The 22,347-nt window shown below is 37.2% G+C and overlaps 2 protein-coding genes across 2 annotated transcripts; one reads left to right on the forward strand and one right to left on the reverse strand.

The window, feature by feature from the left end:
• Positions 1-817: 817 nt before the first annotated feature.
• LOC121430384 (neuronal acetylcholine receptor subunit alpha-9-like) lies at positions 818-9,075 on the reverse strand. The gene is made up of 7 exons (XM_041627672.1): positions 8,943-9,075; positions 7,046-7,090; positions 3,408-3,517; positions 2,856-3,036; positions 2,371-2,526; positions 1,736-1,934; positions 818-1,365 (listed from the first exon to the last, which is right to left on the reverse strand). Exons 1-7 carry the CDS (start codon positions 8,982-8,984, stop codon positions 818-820), a joined length of 1,281 nt encoding a protein of 426 aa, XP_041483606.1. The 5' UTR covers positions 8,985-9,075.
• A 7,955-nt stretch (positions 9,076-17,030) lies between these two features.
• Positions 17,031-20,689, forward strand: LOC121406418 (neuronal acetylcholine receptor subunit alpha-10-like). The gene is made up of 5 exons (XM_041597445.1): positions 17,031-17,236; positions 17,990-18,170; positions 18,568-18,729; positions 19,006-19,204; positions 19,389-20,689. Exons 2-5 carry the CDS (start codon positions 18,012-18,014, stop codon positions 19,859-19,861), a joined length of 993 nt encoding a protein of 330 aa, XP_041453379.1. The 5' UTR covers positions 17,031-17,236; positions 17,990-18,011; the 3' UTR covers positions 19,862-20,689.
• Positions 20,690-22,347: the final 1,658 nt, after the last annotated feature.

The raw sequence follows: 22,347 nt of genomic DNA on the forward strand, positions 1-22,347 counted from the left end.
TTAGTTGATCATTTAGTTTTCGGACTAACGAACCTTCGGAATTACGAACCTCATTTCTTTTTCGGATTAACGAAGCTTCGGAATTTACGAACCCCACTTCGTTTTCGGACTAACGAACGCTCGGAATTACGAACCTTCGGAATAACGAAGCTTCGGAATTACGAATGTATGCGCCAACCAGGATATACAGAACAACTTTTTTTATTAAACGTAATTTTAGAATGTCATAACTTTTTTATTTTACATTCGATTTTTATGAAATTCTAAGTGTTATGCTTGTGGAATATTGTATTTTTACTCAATTTAACTTTTGTTCGGGTGGACTTGTCCTTTAACAAATATATAGTTTGCGCACCGTGTACTGTCCTTTCACAGTTTAATGGGTCTCAAACATTTCTGTCGCTCCTTCATACCCACCCCCCCCCCCCCAGAATTGAATCCTCCCTCCTTAAAACAAAAATCCAGACCTCTCTTTCTTTTTTTGCTTGTCAAATTTTCTGCGGTACGAAACGACGTAAATTTTGTGGTGGAGGTTGTCAGTATTTCATTCAGCAGAACCCCCCTTAAAAAAATCCTGCGTACGCTACTGGATGTTATTATGAACTTAAGGCCTGGTCACACCGGCCGAGGGTTGTTGGAGCGGTCGTGGAGCGGAGAGAAAAAAATCATCACCGCCCGCTACCGTTTACCATTTTCGATTTTTGTTTTCGATTTTCCCCCAATTTTGAGAGCGAAATTCGACCCTCTTTCCTTTCAGCTCCAACAACGCTCGGCCGGTGTGACCATGTCTTTAATGACTCAGTTTCTCTTTCAGTCTTCAGGTTCTTTCAGGGAAGTCTCCTTCCTCTTGGGCGATGTATAAGAAGGTGATCACCAGAGCAGTCGTTATGACCGAACTAGTGAGTAGAAACGCCATGATACGGTTCACTTTCAAGGATAACTCCTGCCACTGTGCAACGATCTCCTCCTTCGTTTCCTTCGAAAGTTCACTTGCTTCATCGGTAGCATTATCCTTCATCTTATCTTCTTGAGCCTTTTTCTTGAGTCCTGCTACCGAGGAGAGTTCCAGATACCTTGAGCTTATCAAATTGGTGCCGATTGCGTTCTGCCCGCTGCTGTCTTGTGTGTGGTGCAGGTGGACAGCTTTGGAAATGGTGCTGGTTGATATGAAACCAGACAGGCGCCGTTTTACCCAATTTGGACGAGTGTCAACCGGTTGGGACTGCTTTGATGCAGTCTTCAACATGGCAAGTTTCTGGACCCACGAAGGAACTGGTCTGTCGTCTTTGTTATGCAGGTACATGATCATAATGGATGTGAAGATGGAAAATGTGTTGATTACGATGGATGCAACGAAAAAGCTTCCTAGTGGTTAAAATGTAGAAAATATATCGAATGGTATAAACCATATGAATATTGTTTCATTACATAATGAAATACATAAATTGCGTAAGAACACTAGATTTTCCATTTGATAATCAATAACCTTAAAGTCAAGTTCGTATAAAAAATAGATCGAAGAAAAATCAATTAATCTCTTTTGTACCCTAAGTTTTCAACCAGTGAGCACATGAGAAAATGAAAAAAATTTCATCAAGCATTGGAATAATAACAATGCAAAAGATGAAAAGACTACAATCATGATACGAACTCACTTCAACGAAAAATGGGACTCAGTGGAAAAGATATCTTATTCCGAGTGTTCCATGGAACATAATTATGAGTGAAGCTTTACCTATGAGTGGAAATTGATTCCCAATCGGTGGCATCGAAGTTGACACGAGCTCCTGGAAAAGAAGCATGGCTAGGAGATTGCTAGATGCTAAGGTTACCTTCTCTTCAGAGTCAGGTGGCATGAAGAAGACTAGAAGAGACACCAGAGAAAGTGTGGTACTCGGTACAATGACGGTGATTACGTAATATCTAGACTGGCGCTGAATGAGATAAAAAAGTTTATAGAATAAGAATAATCATGATACCATAAGAATGAGATAATGAATATTGTTTTACTCGAGCTTTTGTCTGATAGTAATCCGTCTTCTAATTTTTTTATTCAACTGTAAAAGATTATTTCGAACGTAATATTACAGGAAAAGCATAATGCCTAACTTTGGATTATCGAGCCCACGTTTAGGAAATAATTTTCAAAATCAAGCCAAGGTTATGACTATGTAGGAATTGGTGTCGGAGACAATGGATTTTTGAAGGTGCAAGCCATTGACACCACAAAATGGCTGCACCTGCGAGCGCAACGTCTCAGCTGAGCTTTTCGACGCCACTGACTATAAAATTGCATGACTAAAAGTAATTGATTATACATGTAATTTGAAAAATGAATAAGTTCTCATTATGACGACAGGGCAAACTTACTGTGAAGAGGAGAAGATAATGGGCCTCTACCCATTCGTTCGGACAGCATTCCCAATTCAATATCTGGTACTCCTTGTGGATACTAGACAGGTCCCACACACCGTTGTTGATAAAGTATTTCTTTCTTACATTTTCAGTATTTTGTATGAGCGTCACCTTCAGGACAAAAGAGAGTACAACGAAGTTACATTCTAAACCTCCTTTCATTTTTCGATCAAAACACTTCAAATTTTCTCTTGCAGTAGTACTTCAGCTCTGGAACTTGACGACTGGCGCCAAATAAATTATGTAGTCCCTAACATACGTGTCGGGACGGCCCGACAATCACTCTTGTCAAAGTTTATTTTTTTCGTGATTTTTCTTAAGATATACGATTTCGTTGGGGGTTAGATTTAGGTTTGACGATACCGTGTGTACTTGCAGATTTTTCATAAGAGCCAGTGCCACAATGAAATATGTCATGGATTCGTTGCGGACGTACTTACTGAAGTATTGTCGTAAGTCCAAGATGCCACAATCAGTCGACAGTATTGCTTGTCGAATGGAAAATATTTTACCCGCACCAAACAGGATGAGTGTAGAACAGCGGCACTGAACCACGTGACAGTTCCATCTGGTCTTACGAAAGCAACATTGTGGTCCATCTGAATCGGTGATCTACCAACTCTAGAATAGAAGGAGTACCATTCGGAAGACGATAAGAAGATGCTTCTATGTAGATAATTCGGCTTATACTTAAAGCAAGATATTAATGCCTTGTATTTTTGTGGATATTATAGTTGTGTTTCCATTTCTTATTTTTCCTCGAATCCAATAACAGTTAAAGAGGGCTGTTTTGCAACATGAGTTATTTTTATATTGAATATTCAGCACAATTTCTTCTTCTTCTTTTCTTCTTCTTTTCTTCTTCTTCTTCTTCTTCCTCTTCTTCTTCATCTTCTTCTTATTATTATTTTTCTCTTTCTTCGTCATATTTTGTTACTGAAATTGCATTTGAATAATTCTTAATAAAAAATAGAAAGAGTAAATGAACATACGATGAGTACAGCGTCAGGTCATATCTCCAAATCTTCTCTATCGGTAAAAAGAGAATATCGACGCCACTGTGATTAGCGGGATTCCACGTCAAATATTCATCTCGCCAAAGCTAAAATGATGGAAATGATATTGCAAGAAAATGGGATAAAGAACATTAAAAATGGCGAATTACTTAAATCTAGTTTTCAGCTGCACGACGTCATTCAGATTCAATTTTATTGCACATCAATGTGTAACTTTGAAAAGTGTAAAGATATTGTCAACATTTTCACCATCATTTTCCTTGCATGAATATGAAAACGAATCATACGGTAACTTAATACTAGGATTTTTTTTCTTAACCACCCACCTACCCTACCCAGTGGCCCAGTGGATAGGTCTTCTGACTTTGAAACAGAGGTTCGTGGGTTCAAATCCCAGCCATGGCGTAATTTCCTTCAGCAAGAAATTTATCCACACTGTGCCGCACTCGACCCAGGTGAGGTGAATGGGTACCCGGCAGGATTAATTCCTTGAATGCATGAGCGCTGAGAGGCAGCTCAAGCTAATGCCGGGGTAATAACAATAATAACAACGCGCGTCGGAATAGAATATTTCTAGATAGATGGCGCTATATAAATGCCTATTATTATTATTATTACCCTCCCGAAATCCTAATGAGGGAGGGGAGGGGGCTTTGGGGGGAAGGGTGCTTGATCTGGGATTGACCGGGGTCAGTCAGTGTTGTACAGATTTTTTTTCGCCAATATCAAAAATGGAGTAAAGATCACAACGTAGACCAATTTGTGTACCCCACCCCCCCCCCCCCTCATGATAGTGATACCCAATAGATGATGAATAATGGCGGGCCAGGGGGGGCGAAACCTCGGTCCTCTTGGATCTGCTCATGTATAGGCGACAAAACAAAGTGCACTAACATACAAATACTGAAATATTAAGAATGCAGTGGACATATTCTTAATCATGAGGTGAAAGATGAAATTCAACGAGGCGTAGCTGAGTTGAATTGATCATTCATTTCATCTTTCATAAATTTCGAATGAAAACGAAAGGAATCTATTTTTAAGTGTCACATAAACCAATCGATGGATGTTATTATCATTTGTGCGATGGACAGAATATTTAATTCGGTGAAAGGTGAAATGGATCATTTCATCTTTAACCTCATAAGGTATTCTGTCCATTGCGCTCATAAACATTCATTATTTGTATATGAATCTCATACATTTTATAATTATATGACAAAATGTCCAACTTGTCAGTTTTGTTATGCCTCTTTAGAAACATAGTTTGCCTTTTATTGCATCATCAACATTATATTATCTCAGCAACTGAGATGGCGTCGCAACAGTTCATCATCCCGGCATGAATAGACAGACTGAAGGTCAATAGCTGAAGCGTTTTATGAACTAATGCAGATTCATGGACATCATCATTATCTCTTCTCTACATGATGAAGCAATATTTATCTTTGTGATTTTCCTGTTATCTTGACAAAAAGCAGATTGGATATCATTCTTGCAATATCTGCCATTGACCACGTTGACATATTGACATGATAAATTGAACGAGATGAATTTAGCGGACATGTCAAGATCGCCGACATGATAATATTCTTACTGTACTTATTCCCCGGGACTAATTGGGGATGATATCGTCTGAATATCTCTTTCGTTATGATGGTCTAGAATTTGCAAAACATTGCACCCGAATAAACATTTTTGTTGAATTTCTTAATGATTTTGAACTTTTCGATTCGTTTTCTAGAAAACTGTTTCGCATCACCATCTCAATTCTCAAGTTTTATTGTTTGAACATATAGGCCTATTCATTATGTATAGTGATTTATCTTCTATATTTAATATCAAATTGTCATTCTTGTTGGAAACACTATGGGCCAATCGATAGAAAGTGCATGCGCGAACTTCGATGACATAAATATGATTTCGGAGGATCTCTTGGACAAAACAAATTGTATAGATCGGCTACACTTCGTAATTCCGAAACACGTACATTACCTATACCTCGATGTTCGTTAATCCGAAAACGTAAAAGGGTTTGTTAATCCGAACATTTGTGACGTTATTCCGAAGGTTTGATAATCCGAAAAGGAAATAAGGTTCGATGTTCCGAAGGTTCGTTAGTCCGAAAACGAAATAAGGTTCGTTTGTTAATCATTACGGTTTCGGACTAACGAACCTTCGGAATTACGAACCTTCGGAAATACGAATCTCCGGAATATCCGAACCTTCGTAATAACGAAGCTTCGGAATTACGAATGTATGCGGTGTAGGTTATGGGCAGAATTTTAGGTTCCCGGTGCAGGCCTCTTCGCTTTTAACCAACAACTGCATATCGTGACAAGGCCAATGCTATTTACAATATGGTGTTCCATTCATTTTAGTTCAAGCATTTTGTGGGACGAACATTAATCATTCACTAATTTCGATCTAGTCTTGATCCAATGCAACAATATATAATTGATAACATAATAATAGTCCAATGTCATCGCTGTTGAGGGATAATTTCACTAATTTCGATCTAGTCTAGATCCATTGCAACAATGATTGATAACATAATAATAGTCCAATGTCATCGCTGTTGAGGGATAAAATCTCATCAGCTGGAGACGAAAGTGAAGCATTTGAGGTAATTGCCAAGCTTTTTAATGCGATGACAAAAATTGCATTAAGGAAATTGAGGATAAGGAGAAAGGGGGGGGGGGTTAAGCCCATTGAGCAGTACACGATCAATTATTTGCGATTCAATTTTTCGGATAAAAAAATATCATATTGTCAATTCCGGGAAGTAAAATTAGAAATAGCATAGAATAAGATATTATGTTAATCTTTAGACATTATCTACTATATTACACAATATCTATCATACTCAGCCACCCCCTCCTCCTCCTCCTCGAACTAGTTTATGTAGGAGCCATGGTATATAGTGGTTCTGACTCTCGCCTTGTATAGACAGAGGGTCGTGTGTTCGAATCTCACAGGGGTCTATCGTCATTTGGCAAAGCGTTAATCCACACTTTGCCACTATCGACCCAGGTGCTAAATGGATACCCTGTAGGATGTGAAAGTCATTGTAGCTTGTCAGTTATGTGTGTGACTGGCTTGAATACTCCCCAGGGAGTAGAGGATGTGCACATATTTTGTGTGGCAGTAACTGATTAAATCCGATGACCAGGGTAATAATATATCTGTAAAGCGCTTAAACACGTGTTCCGATGTATTACGCGCTATATAAAAGCGGATAATAATAATAATTATTACTATTGTTATCATTATCGTTATTATTACTATAACTATTATTATCATTTTATTAGTATCATTATCATTTTTTTATCATTATTACCATTATTATTATTGTTATTATTAGTAGTAGTAGTAATGTACCCAGCCAAGATACATTAAAACAAAATGCCCCTTTCAATCAGTAACTTCCATGTATTCAAACCAAACTCAATATTCAAGAAACACTCTTTCAATACTTTTGTGTGTGCGCATGTTCTGGCATCATGTCGCCTAATTCCCAGCATCACATGAAAATGGTTATCATTAACAAGCGGAAAAACATTCGATTCACGTTCCCAAACATAAAAAAGTGCCGTAAATGTGTTTGCTCTTACCATCTCGATGTTGACTATCACCTTTAGTTGCTGCTCGCTCTGTTCCTGAAAATATTAAATCAGACGGAGAATACTTTGGACACTGGAGGTAATAAAAACCCACACGATAATTAAAAAGATGAGAACATCAGCGGTATATCCAGGGAAACGGGGAGGGGCGTCCGTTCCTGCAAAAAATACGAACTTCACAAGAAGCATCAAGGAACCATCATTTTGTAAAGCAGATATCATAAAGATGTGAGTAAAATGTAGTACTGACTGATTCTATAGGATTTGTCGTCAATCTTATATCATAATGTTACCTCTTAAACTTGACTATTTATTTTGATCTCCACCAAAATAAGATCGCTTTTTTTATTTTTTAAGAACCGTTTTCCAGCAAAGTGAGCAGTCGCCAATCGGCATTGAATTTTGAAATCGCGATAACCGGGAAAACTCCAAAAGACACTACATTTTTCAATGATTTTTTAAAAAATATTACTGCCAATTTGGGAGCTATTTATTTGAATTGGTTTTGTATGAAATGTGAATATTTTGTAAATGAATTCTAGCCTGACGAATTTTTCGAAATGTGCACGAAATATGACATCCCATCTTAAATATTATTTCATACTTTCAATAGTTTACATTTTCATTTCATCATTTCTTTGTTGGAATATCTTTTCAAGGAAGAGCCGTGGTGTAGTGGTTCTGACTCTCGTCTTGTAAACAGAAGGTCGTGTGTTCGAATCCCACCGCGGCCTAGCGTCCTTTGGCAAGGCGTTAATCCACACTTTGTCACTCTCGACCCAGGTGCTAAATGGGTACCCGGTAATATGCTGTAACGCGCTTTGGGCCATTCTGGGAAAGGCGCTTTATAAAAACTGGCTATTATTATTTTCTCCAATTATTTACAGACAAGAAGGTCGGATATTGAACTATCAGGCGCAAAGTTTCATATCAGAGGTGTATGTCTGAGGTTGAAATGTAAAGATGGAGAAAGCCACAAGTAAAATGCTAAAAAGATGAATATATACTTAAAATAATGGTAGAAACTATAAGAGGTTTATGAAAAATGTGATGAAATGGAAGAAAATAAATGTTTTATTTGAATTGAATTGATCTTTTAAAAGCAAAAATCAAGGGGAAGATATCACGGAAAGTTCATCAAAAAATCATCAAGATATCAAAGTTATGACGTTTACAATTTTCAATCAGCATGATATAAATGATGAAAATTGCAATGAAAATTGCAAACTTCTCCTCATCGTAAAAATATTATTTTACTGTCAAATAAATAGACATTCTTTTAAAGAAGCATGGTTGAAAATAATTTTGTACTAAACCTATATATTTTCTGGAAAATGGGCATTTTCATGAGTTCATTGTGAATTTCATGATGCAGAAGATCAGTTCAAAAACAAATCAAACTCCATTGTTTTTTTCCTTCCTCTGATCATGTTGAATGACTTCGTCAGATTTTATTGATAATGATATTTACTTTATTTCCTTCTTCTTCTTAGATCCACCTTGACATCAGGGTGGACTCAAAAAGCTATAAAAGAGCAAATCTGGCAAATTTGGGAATCCATAAATCATCATCATCATCATCACCATCTTCACCATCACTTTCATCATCAACGGTATCATCAGAACCGTTCTCAACGTCATTATCGTTATCATCATCATGTGACGGCACAAACTCGATTGGTCTTCGGATGCAAATCAAAAGATGCGCTCTTTTGGATGAATTTGACCTTACAGTGGGTACATGATCAGACTTATTGTTAAAGCCAATTATCAAGAAGATTCGGATTGGTAGACTCAAGTGAGCCGAACAGACGCCATTATACACTTGTCTGAAATGGCCCTGCTGCGAACTTAAAATATAAAATAAAATGAAAGGATGGTTACTTACAAAAGACACCATGCGTTTGAACTCTACTCTTAAATCAACCATTACGGGAAGAGAATGATTGAGGACAGGTCGGATTGAAGGTTCGCCATAACTGTCAAGAAGGCCTTTCAGCAGTTTCTTCTGAGGAGACTTCAACTCGGCGTTTTCATCATAAGGATCCGATTCTGATGATGAAAGTGATGATGGTGATTATGCTGTTGATTGTGGGCGATGGTGATGAAGATGTAGTTGAAATGTGATGGTGCTGGTGTTGGTGGTGATGGTAATCATAGTAAAGGGTTCGTCGACCATGATAATAATGGTAACAATGATAGTACGATAAAATGGATAATGACAGTGAAGTGATAATGATCGAAAATATGATAGTCATGACAGATGGAATTATATTGGTGGTGGAAAACAACTTAAAACTAGTGGTGGTGATCGGTAGAACTATTGATGATGAAAAGAATGATGACGATGATGGTGATGATGATGATGGTGATGGTGACGATGATGAAGATGATGGTTTTGTTGTTGATGATGACGATTGGAATGGTGATGATGATGATGACAATGACGATGATGCCGATGATTAGGTAGAAGACGATGTTGTCAATGATAATGATGATGACGATGATGAAGAACGTGGCAATAATAATGATGATGACGGTGGTGGTGGTGATAACGATGATTATTAGGATGATTTTGATGAAGATAAATTGAATGGAGGTTTATTGAATATGGCAGTTAAACAAAAAATACACAAATATGTCATCCTCCCTCTCACAGTTGTCATGAATCGATCAATAAACTATAGGATTGTTAATGGTTTATCGATAATCAAAAAATAATTTTTTATCATCGTTCAAGTAATATTACTTCGCATTAGGAAATTTTTGTGTAAAATCGACAAAGATACAACATACCACTTTTCGCAAAATGTTCGTGACCCGCAGCTAATAGCAAGGCAAGCAAACACGTGATGTGAAGAGGAGCCATGGCTTGAAGAAAAATAATGCTATCTTACACAGCAATGGTGATGATGAGTACCTTGTACCGCTTTACACGAGCATTGACGTGATTGGTTGAATGTGATTCTACAAATGGGTGGTACTCTACCTTTTTAGGTGGAAGTACTCTGTGCGGCCAGAAAAGCGAATAGGGATTATATTTTCCATCCATGGATGAGATCGATCCTTATGAATTTCAAAGTATCATATCATTTTGGTGTATGATAGTGGAGGCGTGCGAGGAAGGATAATTGAGCGTGCCCGGCTCTATGTGTGTCAGTAAATGGAGAGACTGTGACGAGATTATGTTTTAACGTTATCAATCATAAGGTTATCAAATAAGTGATTATTTTTTTATACTTCGTGTTTGGTTTTATCCATCCGATTGCTAAACCATCCATCTCTAAAAGGTAAAATCTGATTGTTTGAAAAATCCTACCCCCCTTGAAGCGAATGAATCAATTTAAAAGTCTATAGCGTACCAGTTAGATATAGATTTCAATTTAAATTGACAATAACCCAGTATTGATGGCAACTGTTGCTGGGCATGTGACACGATTGCCCCTATGTCTGACAAAGGGATTACACACAATTATTTGCTGTCCCCCTCCCATCGCCGTCTCTCCCACCCCCCCCCCCCTCTCACCCTCCCCCTCTCTCCCCCTCCCCTCCCACCCCCCTCTCACTCTCCCCCTCTCTCCCCCTCCCCTCCCCAAAGTATCCCCCTCTCCCTCTCAAAACGCACACTTATACCGTGTTTACACTTAATCGGCTCGCGGTTCTGAACCGCGAGCTGTAACAACGTGTAAACGCAAACCAAAAGCCGATTCTGCATCGGCTTTCGGTTCTGAACCAAATGCCGATTAAGTGTAAACACGATATTATACACCCAATCTCACACACACACCAACTAAACTAAACGCCAGCAGCGCACACACCTCACCTTCATTCTCACATGAGTGCAACCTCTCTCACACACATATCTCACACACGCACACACACCCTCACTCTCCCTCTCACATGCGCACACCCATCCATATCCCCACAAACATACATTCCCCTCTCTCACCATTCCCTTCCCTTTTCTCTGTCTCTTACTAAGGAGAAATCTCGAATTTTCGGAGAAGGCCTTGATATAGATTAGGCTATGATGTTTTCTTTATTTCTTTTTATAACATACAAATTATGTATATTTCAATTCAATTTTCAATTTCAATTTTATTTATTTCACTTCCATCAAACAAAAACAAACTGTATACCATATATATAAAAATCAGTATTTGTATCCATTGCAATGAAACAAAAATAATAATACATATGTTGTGAAAAAAAACTTACACGATTTGGGCAACACATTGGAGGTTTTAAATAAGTATACTATTTTTCAATAGAAATTAAATTAAGATGGAAATGGAGGGACCCACTAAAAAGCAATGCTTGTACAATGTGGGCCCCTCAAAAATAGATAACAAAACCATTAACAGAGTACAAATGCAGACATATGTAATCAAATGAGAAAAAAAATAAATGAGAGAGAAATAATACTCACAAAATATAAAATACGAAGATATCAAAAAATATAGTTTGTATAGGACAAAACAAACCGTCCTATATGATGTATATAGCTTTTTCATCTATATTTCAGATAGATCTATATAGAGTAAAGAGCACTGTCGGAATAAATACCTTACACAAGGTGCCCTGACCGGGGCTCTAACCTCCTAGACTTACTTGGGGCATGTTGCCTCCATTTATTATCAGTCAAACCCCAACTCCATCCACAGACAACATAAAATCGCCCGGTCCCCTCATTCTTTTTTTCCATTTTTTTTCCAGTCCGACAATCTGATCAAACCTAATGGGACGTTTCTTTATACTGGAACATGCCACGTTACTCACGTGATCCCATGTTCAGCCAATCACGTGCTGCTCGTGATATATCAGGAAATATCAATAATCGGATTGAACACGGTGAAGTTCCGTAGTGAATTAATGCAGAATATTTTATTTAACGCCATGGCGTCGCGAGCTATCACGTGGATGATATCCATCTCATTGGCTGTTGCTCACATAAACCTTGTAAAGAGTGGTAAGGAAATGTCTGTTTTACTACTACCTATTGATAGTTACAATGAAGTGAAAAATAATAATACTATTGACTTCTTATGTTTTTATGTTTATTTCAATTTTAAACTTGCACTATAAAAAATCAATGAACTATAGGAGAGTTTTCAAATCAATAGTGTGATGTATTGGTGGTATAGGGTCATTAAGAATGAATGCCTACACCTAGAGTTTCCCATTTTTTGCAATTAGTAATTAAATAGTTAATTTACAAGGCGAATTATAATTCATATTAATACTTCATAATAGTCCATTAGACGTTCTAGTCATATATTAATACAGGGTAATCATGGCAACATCCATAAATCAGCAGCAGGAGAAGCAGTATCGTATAGCTAGAAGTAGGGTAGTATGGTAGGGATCACAAAATATAGCGGTTTTGATGTTGATGATGTTCGTGATGCCAGATAATGGTAGTAGTGAGCATATAAAAGTATTTATATAATATTGACTGGCCTTGAGGGAGATACCAAATATATTTCCCAAACTAGTCTCATATTGCCCCGAGTCGAAGACGAGGACAATGTGGGTCTAGTGAGGGAAATATTTTTGGTATCTCCCGAAAGTGACGCAAGTCAATATTATTTTTATTACCTGTTCAACTCTTTCTGGTACATTAAATTAACATATTGATAGATTATATAACTAAATTGTTGGACTTACCTTGGTCAAGCCTCTAGTGTCAATTCTGCACTTTACCATTATGACGTACTTACAAGCGCTCGGATCCAGCGTTGTCTTTATTATGACGTATATTGTTGGTGCGCGGATCCTTGTGAAGCGTATCTCTTTATACGCATCCACAAATGCGCTGGGATTATATTTATGAGCTCGGAATATACGGCCGGATATTATGGACCGCTCATTATTGTACGTATGTGCAGTAGGAAAATTACCCTTTTCGGGGAGGAGGGGTGTACGAATATTATGGTCACTCGTCATTCAGCTGATCGCTGACCGAGCCATTGCGTAGTTTATGTTGAGTTAATCAGTTAGACAGACAAAATACGCGTTTATATCATAATAATAATAATAATAATAGGCATTTATATAGCGCCATGTCTCCAAAATGCCCCATTCAGGTAATAATAGTACATAGTGCCAGTATTAGTAGCAGCAGTAGCAACAGCGGGGGTTGTAGTAGTAGCAGTAGTAGTAGTGGGAGTAGAAGTGGTAATAGTGGTGGTGGTGGTAGTGGTGACAGTAGTAGTAGTAGTAGTAGTAGTAGTAGTAGTAGTAGTAGTAGTAATAGCAGTGGTGGTGGTGGTAGTAGTAGTAGTAGTGGTAGTAGTAGTAGTAGTAGTAGTAGTAGTAGTAGTAGTAGTAGTAGAAGTGGTAGTAGTAGTAGTAATAGCAGTGGTGGTAGTAGTAGTAGTAGTAGTAGTAGTAGTAGTAGTAGTAGTAGTAGTAGTAGAAGAAGTGATAGTAGTAGTAGTAGTAGTAGTAGTAGTAGTAGTAGTAGTAGTAGTAGTAATAGCAGTGGTGGTGGTGGTGGTGGTAGTAGTTGTAGTAGTAGTAGTAGTAGTAGTAGTAGTAGTAGTAGTAGTAGTAGCAGTGGTGGTGGTGGTAGTAGTAGTAGTAGTAGTAGAAATGATAGTAGTAGTAGTAGTAGTAGTAGTAGTAGTAGTAGTAGTAGTAGTAGTATAGTAATAGTAATAGTAGTAGTAGTAGTAGTAGTAGTAGTAGTAGTAGTAGTAGTAGTAGTAGTAGTAGTAGTATAGCAGTGGTGGTGGTGGTGGTAGTAGAAGTAGTAGTAGTAGTAGTAGTAGTAGTAGTAGTAGTAGTAGTAGTAGTAGTAGTAGTAGTAGTAGTAGTAGTAGTGGTAGTGGTGGTAGTGGTGGTAGTGGTAGTAATGGTTGTAGTAGTAGTAGTAGTAGTAGTAGTAGTAGTAGTAGTAGTAGTAGTAGTAGTAGTAGTAGTAGTAGTAGTAGTAGTAGTAGTAGTAGTAGTAGTAATAGTTGTTGTTGTTGTTGCTGCTGCTGCTGTTGTTGTTGCAACAGCTGAATCAGATCGCTTTAGTACAGCTTCAGTAGTGTTTTCTTCGGCTTATGTTGCACGAATTACTTTTGACGTGAACTTTGGACATTTGCTTTTATGAATTGCTGCATCATCAGATTGTAGGCCAAAAGTTCAGTCTCCTCAGAAGATTCTTTTGGATGAAATCCTCGATAGATATGGAGAAACATCCATTCGTCCAGTCATCAATCAATCTCATCCAGTCATCTTAAACCTGAGGGTATACTTCAACCGGATTGTGTCCTTTGTAAGTTTAACTGAAAAGAACACAGTATTACACAGTGTGTTCATCCTGTCTGTACATTGTGTTCACACTGTGGACTACATTCGGAAATAAGATTCACACGGTTATCATATCCAACAGTGTGAAGACGAGGATTATTCAGCATTGTGTTTTATACAGTACACAGTGAGAACGCTGTATAGGACACCTTTCCAGCATTTATTTTCACTTTCCAGTATGGCTGAATAAACTAATCACTTAATTTTGACGACGAAAGTCAACTCACTACATAATTGATGATTGAGAGTATACGGATTTGTGACTGAAAAGCACGATTGATCCAACTTCTATTCAGAATAATAATTAATGTGTGTCGTTGTATAGAATGTTTAGCATCATTGAAAAGGACCATTAGGTAGATTTAATATTCACCTCTACTAAAGTCCAATCTTTCATCTAGATCTATAAAACACCTTAAGGCCTGCGTGTGGTGACCCTTTATATTTCGTTTTATGTAATTTTCATAGTTATTCATGGTTTTCTTTTCTTCATATTTTTATTTTCTACACGAGAATTTAGGAATTTAGGAATTCAAATTGACTTTTCATCATATTATGGATGTTTATTTCAAAATAAATTTTCATGATAGTTTTACACAGATATCATTCATCCATACTTACATGTAAATGAATTGAAAATGGACACCTTTCTATCGAGAATAACATGGTTCTACCGATTCGGTACTGAAATAAGCAAATATTGTTTGCACTTATGAAAAAATGTAGTTTATATTTTAAGTTACATTCTCTGTGTGTCATCTGGATATGTATTTATAATTTGGTATTTATGTTCTTGTTCCCGACATCATTTAGAATCAAGGAGACCAGGAATTAAAAGTTATCATCGATGTTAAGATGGTAAGTGAAATCTTAACTACATTTAAAAGGATAACAAATAAATTACATTCACGTTTTCATTCAACAGGTTGTACAAATTTTGAGCTGAAACAGGAAATAGATATAAGTATCATAAATACAAGAGTTTGATACACGGTAAACTTTTATGTTCCCCTTATCATGTTTATTATGAAGAAAGGGACATTGAATACATAATACATATTTCAAAAAAAATTGACGAAACAATATAAATATGTTTCAATCTCATTGGCGATCGTTTGGCTTATCTTATTTCTTGAATTACTTTTAAATGTAAAAATAATTACGATGGCATTTTCTGATTTCGACTTATATTCTTTGATATTATTGGAAATGAAGTAAAACTCCTGTCTGGTCGTTGCAAATCAGGTAAGGGTGATTCAACCTAAGTTGATTTTCTTTACTGTATATTCATATCGTGTCAATTAGATAAAAAGTAATAAATGCACTGTTGATATCACTCAGTCAGAACATGGCAGTCAATTATCAGCATTACTTAAAAGATCAAACATTCTTGGCTATAATCTGGAGGCACAGATAGAGAGTAATTTTCAAAAGAAAGCGTCTGGGGGCGTTTCATGAAAGGACTTGTCGGACGTTTTATCCGACAAGTCCCATTTTATCCGACAGTTACCATAGGAACAGTGCCTCTCAGCCATTCAAACTCATGGAAAGATGTCAGATCTGACAACTTGTCGGATGAAAATATTGATGAAACGCTCCCCTGATGAGAAAGGGTAGTCGTTTACAAAATAGAGCCACTTTCCATGAAAATGATAAGGGGGCGGTATACACCCATGTGTCCTTGATGGACCCGCGCCTGATTTCAAGTCAAATGAAAAGCGTGTTTCGCCATCGCCCAAATACAAATACCGTCAAAAATTACATGTTTCACCTGTCAAATTCATTGATCCTATAATGGAAGTACGATCATGAAAAGACATAATGACTTGTCAATATAACTTTCCTTCAATATTAGCGGTTTGGCGATGCGGGCTTGGCGGATGATAATTGCAGATATCGTCCATGATTACTAATCGTCTCTGTCCGAACCAGGCTTCATGATCACACCATACAAACTGGCATAATGATCCAAATGTCCCCACTATGTCGGCGTGTCAAAAGATTGAATGACAATTTGTAGGTAAATTAGAGTGATATGAGACTCTCTTTTGTGAAGAGGAAGCCATATAAAATAGGTGAGAAGTCAACATTATGTCCCATTATATCAAGACGTGCTGTTTTCATGATTTTGATAAACAGTTAATGTAGGTGTTGAAATCTAATGAAGATATAAACTTTCCCTATTTTCAAAAATTGATAGGATTTTAAGTCCCTTTTACAAAGTATTTTAAAGTATATGGAAATCGTCTGTCAAGATTATATCTGTCAACATTTAGATAGAAAGGAAATCTTCAATAGCCGCCGAAATATTGTGTTTTATACAGATTTTGTATGAGCTTGAGTAGGCCTATAATATTAGAAATCATTCTCAGTTAGGCTTCTCAAAGTATAGCTCTGGTAATTTCACTAAAAAAAAATCATCGTTGAATCATGATTAGCATGGGCGGAAATCCCAGGGTGGACAGGGGGACGTGTTCCCCCTACTCAAAATAGTAGGGGGGGACACAATATCAAATGTCCCTCTACTTTTTTTTATGTCTTTTATGATACATCATTCAAAATCTAAATAAAACTTTTTGCTTGTCAAATTTATTTTTGTCGAAATGACCTTAGATTTAAACTTGGTACGATTACCTTTTTTTTTTGCTTGGCAATTTTTCCAACCCCTTGTTCCCCCCTTCCTACCTTTTGGGAGAGATTTCCGCCCCTGATGACTAGGATGATTGGTCAAATATGAGACCATTTCACTTGATATGTGGTTCATTTTCAGTATTGGCGAGATGAATACTTTACGTGGGATCCAGCAGAACAAGAAGGCGTTGATTTTCTCTTCGTGCCGACGGACAAGATTTGGACTTTCGATCTAACCCTTTATTCATCGTAAGTCACTGCTGTTTTTATGATTAAAATTTTGAGTTATTTTCTTAATTTCCATTTAATAATATTTTTCGGTGTGCATGTTCTGACAGCAATAAGATTATTAAACAAGATCAAGTTAGTCGGTTTATCCTGGTTAACTTTGTAGTCGGTCAAAGTTAAATAGTTCTGAAAATAGACCGATTGCCACCTCAAGCGTTCCCATCAAAACCACAATTGGAAGACATTTCCTTTTCGTGCATACTTTATAGCAACTGGCGAGGTTAAAAGGACTCTAAAATACTTGGTTGCCATGCCATTAGCAGCAAGTTTCCCCCTATTGGTGTTCTTATCTTACGGTGATGAGGAAGCAATTAACCGGGCATGGTGGCTCAGTGGTAGAGCGTCTGCCTCATGAACGTGAGGTCATGGGTTCGATCCTCGACCGAGTAATACCAAAGACTTATAAAAATCGGACCTTCTGCCTTCTTGCTAGGCGCTCAGCATTTAGATTGTAGAAGGGTAATGTTATGCGGGGCCCGCTGGTAGAGCAGTTTCCTAGCTGAAGTGGCTACCCTGGGTAAATAAGATATTATTGTTATCATTATTATTTTTCTATTACTCTTATTATTATTATTATAACTGGTCCCTTTCTTACTTGACAATATATGCGGGTGGCATCATTGGAAAGCATATAGGGACAACTGTAGGTGTTAATGCTTCAGAAATTAGACACCATTGTAGCAATTCACTTCATGCCGTTCTCCTCATATATAGAGTCAGCAAATCACTAATTGAGATGGATCATCATGTGGCCAAAGTAACATCAGACGGCATGGTCGAATGGTTTAGTTCTGCAGTCCTACATTCCACCTGTTTGGTGCGCCCTCAGTATTTTCCTTTCGACAAGCAATACTGTAAAGTGATCTTAGCTTCTTGGGCTTACGACACTAGCTTGGTATGCACGAACGGGTTATATTTTGATATAAACAATACCGGTGAATCATTAATCGTATATATAAGACCAATCCTGAGATGGTATATAGGATGGCATGATCCTAACATTCTCTTGTAGTTTGTTCAATGAAGGGTCAATATAACAGTTAATAGAGAGCTATATAAAGAAAAGTCTGACAAACATAGTTGGGAAGTATAATTTCTAAAGCTGTACTTCTATGGTGATTCAACTTAGAGTAAACATGTATGTAGACAGGTTTTTATTATTATTTCAACTTCACAATCTTGTCCTTAATAAAAATTAATGCGGGTTTTTTTATTATGGCATATTAATGTTCACGTGAAAATTGTTTAGGAATTAAGGTATACGCAGGAGTTGTGCCCTTGCTCTCGTTCAGGTTACCATCAAGGATTCATCGCCAGAAGGTCCTATTTTACTTCAACATTTTATGTCAAATGGCGTGTGGGACCTGCCGAGTATCGAAAAGGAACAAGTTCTAAAGAACTGGACATGCTGCACCAATCCATATTCAGAGATACATTATCTACTAATTTTCAAGGTGAGATGTAGGCCTACATCAATTTATGTTTATAAAAAATAAAAGAGATACCGATTAATGAAAGGTAAATGATATCCCCCTATACAGGCACACATCCTCACCCCAACTCACACAACAAACACCCATAAACAGAGCTTCGCGTCTATTTCAGATTAACGTTATTAAAAGTACTCTTCACTTGGAAATCTTGAAAAAAAAAACCCTCATTGAATTGATGATCAGGTTATCAGATCCTGATGGCCTCATTTTTTTCTCTCGCTCTTTCTTTATCTTCAGCGCCAGCCTGCATACTACGTAATCACCCTAATCGTACCTGGTAGTGTTTTGTCTATGGTCTCTCTTCTCGTCTTCTTTATGCCTCCGGATTCTGAAGAGAAAGTGGCCCTAGCCTCTAGCAACCTCCTGGCCATGCTACTGTTTCAGGAACTCGTGTCGACCTCGATGCCTCCTATAGGCGATCAGTTCCCACTCATAGGTAGGCCCGATCAGTAACTCGTCCTCTGCTCCCTTACCCCATCTCTAACAATTCTTTCTCCCGTAAACACATTCGATATGCCACTTTAACGAAATCAGCACCTATACGTCTTAAAACTGATCAATCAGTGCACGAGAATGATATTTGGTTGACTTTTGTTTCGGGGTTTGATTTATTTTCATAGGATCCTTTTTCGTCGCTTCGATTGTTGTCAGCACATTTTCCATCTTGGCATCTCTTTTCATCATGCACCTGCACAACAAAGACAACCGACCAGTCCCCATGTGGCTTCAGAAGCTCACCGGTTCTCATTACCCTAAACCGGTTCAATCCAGACCGACCTGGGTAAATCAGCGCCTCTCCGGTCTTATCTGCACCGTTTCAAAGGCGGTTTACCCAATCGGTCATCGTCAGGAAACATTTCTTGAAGAAAGTGCGGACATCGGTGATGGCCAGAAGCCGCTGAAAAATGAGAATACCGACAACAAAAGTTCTCGCCAACTGGAAACGAAGGATGAGACCCAGTGGAAAAAGGTGGCCCTGGAAGTGAACCGGGCAATAGCATTTCTCTTGACCATATTAGTCGCGTTATCAGCACTGGTGATAATATTCAAGTACATCGTTCAAGAGGAAGAAGACTTCTTAGACAGAATCTAGATGAAGTATGGAGCCCTCAGCTCCAGATTCATGCCGGAATCGTGAAATTGCCCTTTGATCAAACAAGATACTCAATATCAATAATATACTATGCAGTGTTGCATTCTCATCACAAATGTTTGTTAAACCGATCCACTGATTTTTAAAGAAATCAATTTTCCTTATAACAAAGTAAATACTCTGAGCAGATAAGTAGACTATCGATATTTGGTCAACTCTAAAAGGGGTTGCCTTTTAAAGAATTCATCAGACAGTGAATTCTCGTGACATAGGCCTGTGTGCTTAATAGTAGCAGTGTAATATTCTTTTCTTGCAAAAATATTATAGCATAAATGTTACAAAGGGTAGCAGAACTGTATTCCTTATACTATGAGATGTTTGAAATGTTGCATCCTGAGACCCTGTATAGATTAGGTCTTGAGATGATGCCATTCAGTGGTCATTAATGTTTTGAACTAATTTTTGCCTTATTTTCATCTAAGCAGATTTTAAAATGTCAGAAAATAATATCATAGGTGAAACATTGAAAATTGAGATTTATCCCTGATGTGATTCAATCTTCTGTCAAGGAACAAATAAGGCGAAAAATAATTTCAGCCCTCATTTTGAATTGACAGAGCAGTGTATTAATCACATGACTTCTGATGATCTTCTAGGGTCACATATGCGATTTCACTCTTAATTCATGTGCAGAAAAAAGGAAGTGCCCCACCACTTGAGTGACTTACATTTACAAAATGGAGAATGGATGTCAGACTTATTAAAATGTTGAATATTTTTTATCTACATGTCTCATTTTGGTCGTATTTAGTTGTTATGTAGGGGAAGGCGGGGTAAGTTGAGCATAGGGGCAAGTTGAGCCACCAGCCCCAGGCCAATAATTAATGAGTCAGACATTGTGGTGGTGTCGTGTATTGATGACCCATAGCATAACCCCTTACCCCACCACATTGTTTTCAACTTTGAAACAAAAAGTAGTTTTTTAGAGGGAAAAATATGAATTTCAGCCAAAAAAGTAAAAAAGAGTGCGAAATAGATAAGTGTTTTATAAACACACACGTCTTTAAATATAATAAAGACATGATAACAACATTATTAGTCCAGGTATGGATCTTCATTCTTGTCAGTCTTTTATATGATGGATGCATAATAAATGGATGGATACAAAATTATCGCACTAAGTTCGGAATGGGGTAAGTTGAGCCAAACAGCATGGGGCAAGTTGGGCCATGGTAATTCCTATGGTAATGTATCTTAAAAAAAAACATAAAAAATGATTGGAATGCTGGCTGAAAGGAGCAAAATTACATGACTGCTCTTTTCCTTTTAAAGGATGTTAGTATTTATAGAGAATTAGCAAGTGAAAAGACTAAACAAAAAAATTGACATGCTGGTTCTCCCCTCATACATTTTGTACATAGTTTTTGTGGCTCAACTTACCCCAGAAGGTGACTCAAACTTACCCCGTATATGGGGCAAGTTGAGCCATTTGACATCGTTTTTTTCAAAGGTCACGATGGCTTTCAGTGTGGGGATAGAAAGTTATATATAGGTGGAAAATATTTCTGAAGAATTAAATTTCAAGGCAAGGCACTTATTTCGACAAGATTATTAATCATATCAATTCTAACATGCAAAAAGCAAAAAATGTCACAACTTACCCCGCCTTCCCCTATATATCTTGATTTCTCATGTTTCTGTTTTTCTTCAATTTTAATTTTGCAGTTTGCCAGGACATTAGTTTTGATTAAGCACACTTCATGTATCAAGATTAATGATGTGGAACTGTTGCTTTTTTATTGTATGGTACAAGAATACTATGAGCTGTAAACTGACACATTAATTTGCATTCATTCCTTTAAAGAAGTTGTTTGCTTTATAGTTTCTTTTGCTATTCTATTGCTGTTTGCGCAATCAAACCCTAGTTGTTATACATAAAAAAATTATACATGTATATACAGTAAACAGTGCACACCATGAAATAGTTTAGTAATAAAGACAAGTAGTACAAATATAATTTGTTTCCACAGAGTGTTTTTTAATGTCAGGTTTAAGATGGATGAATGTTATCATATCAAACTACAATTCATTGGTTATTCATGACCACTTAGATATGTTCTGTATTATCAAGAATGTTCTATTCATTGGTCTATGTTACAATTATCGATAAAATAGAGAAATATACCATCTTACATATTTTTCTCAACATCAGTAATGGGTACCCTTTATTTCTTGTGAAAAATGGTATTGTGTAAGTCTACAACTTACATTAGTGCAAAATAAAGCCACTGATTATACAGTATACAAGTCCAGCTTCATGCAAAGAAAAAGAGTAAGACACACTATTGGCATTTTACCCTTCGTAGTGCTTTCCACATGATTATCAAGCAAATATATTTAATTAAAATTTTGCAAAATATGAAAGATGAAATTTTAAACCTATCCCCCAAAAATTATATTCACGATGCAAAAAATATTCTATACTC

The sequence above is a fragment of the Lytechinus variegatus genome, chromosome 1, assembly GCF_018143015.1.
Source record: "Lytechinus variegatus isolate NC3 chromosome 1, Lvar_3.0, whole genome shotgun sequence".
NCBI lineage: Eukaryota > Metazoa > Echinodermata > Echinoidea > Temnopleuroida > Toxopneustidae > Lytechinus > Lytechinus variegatus.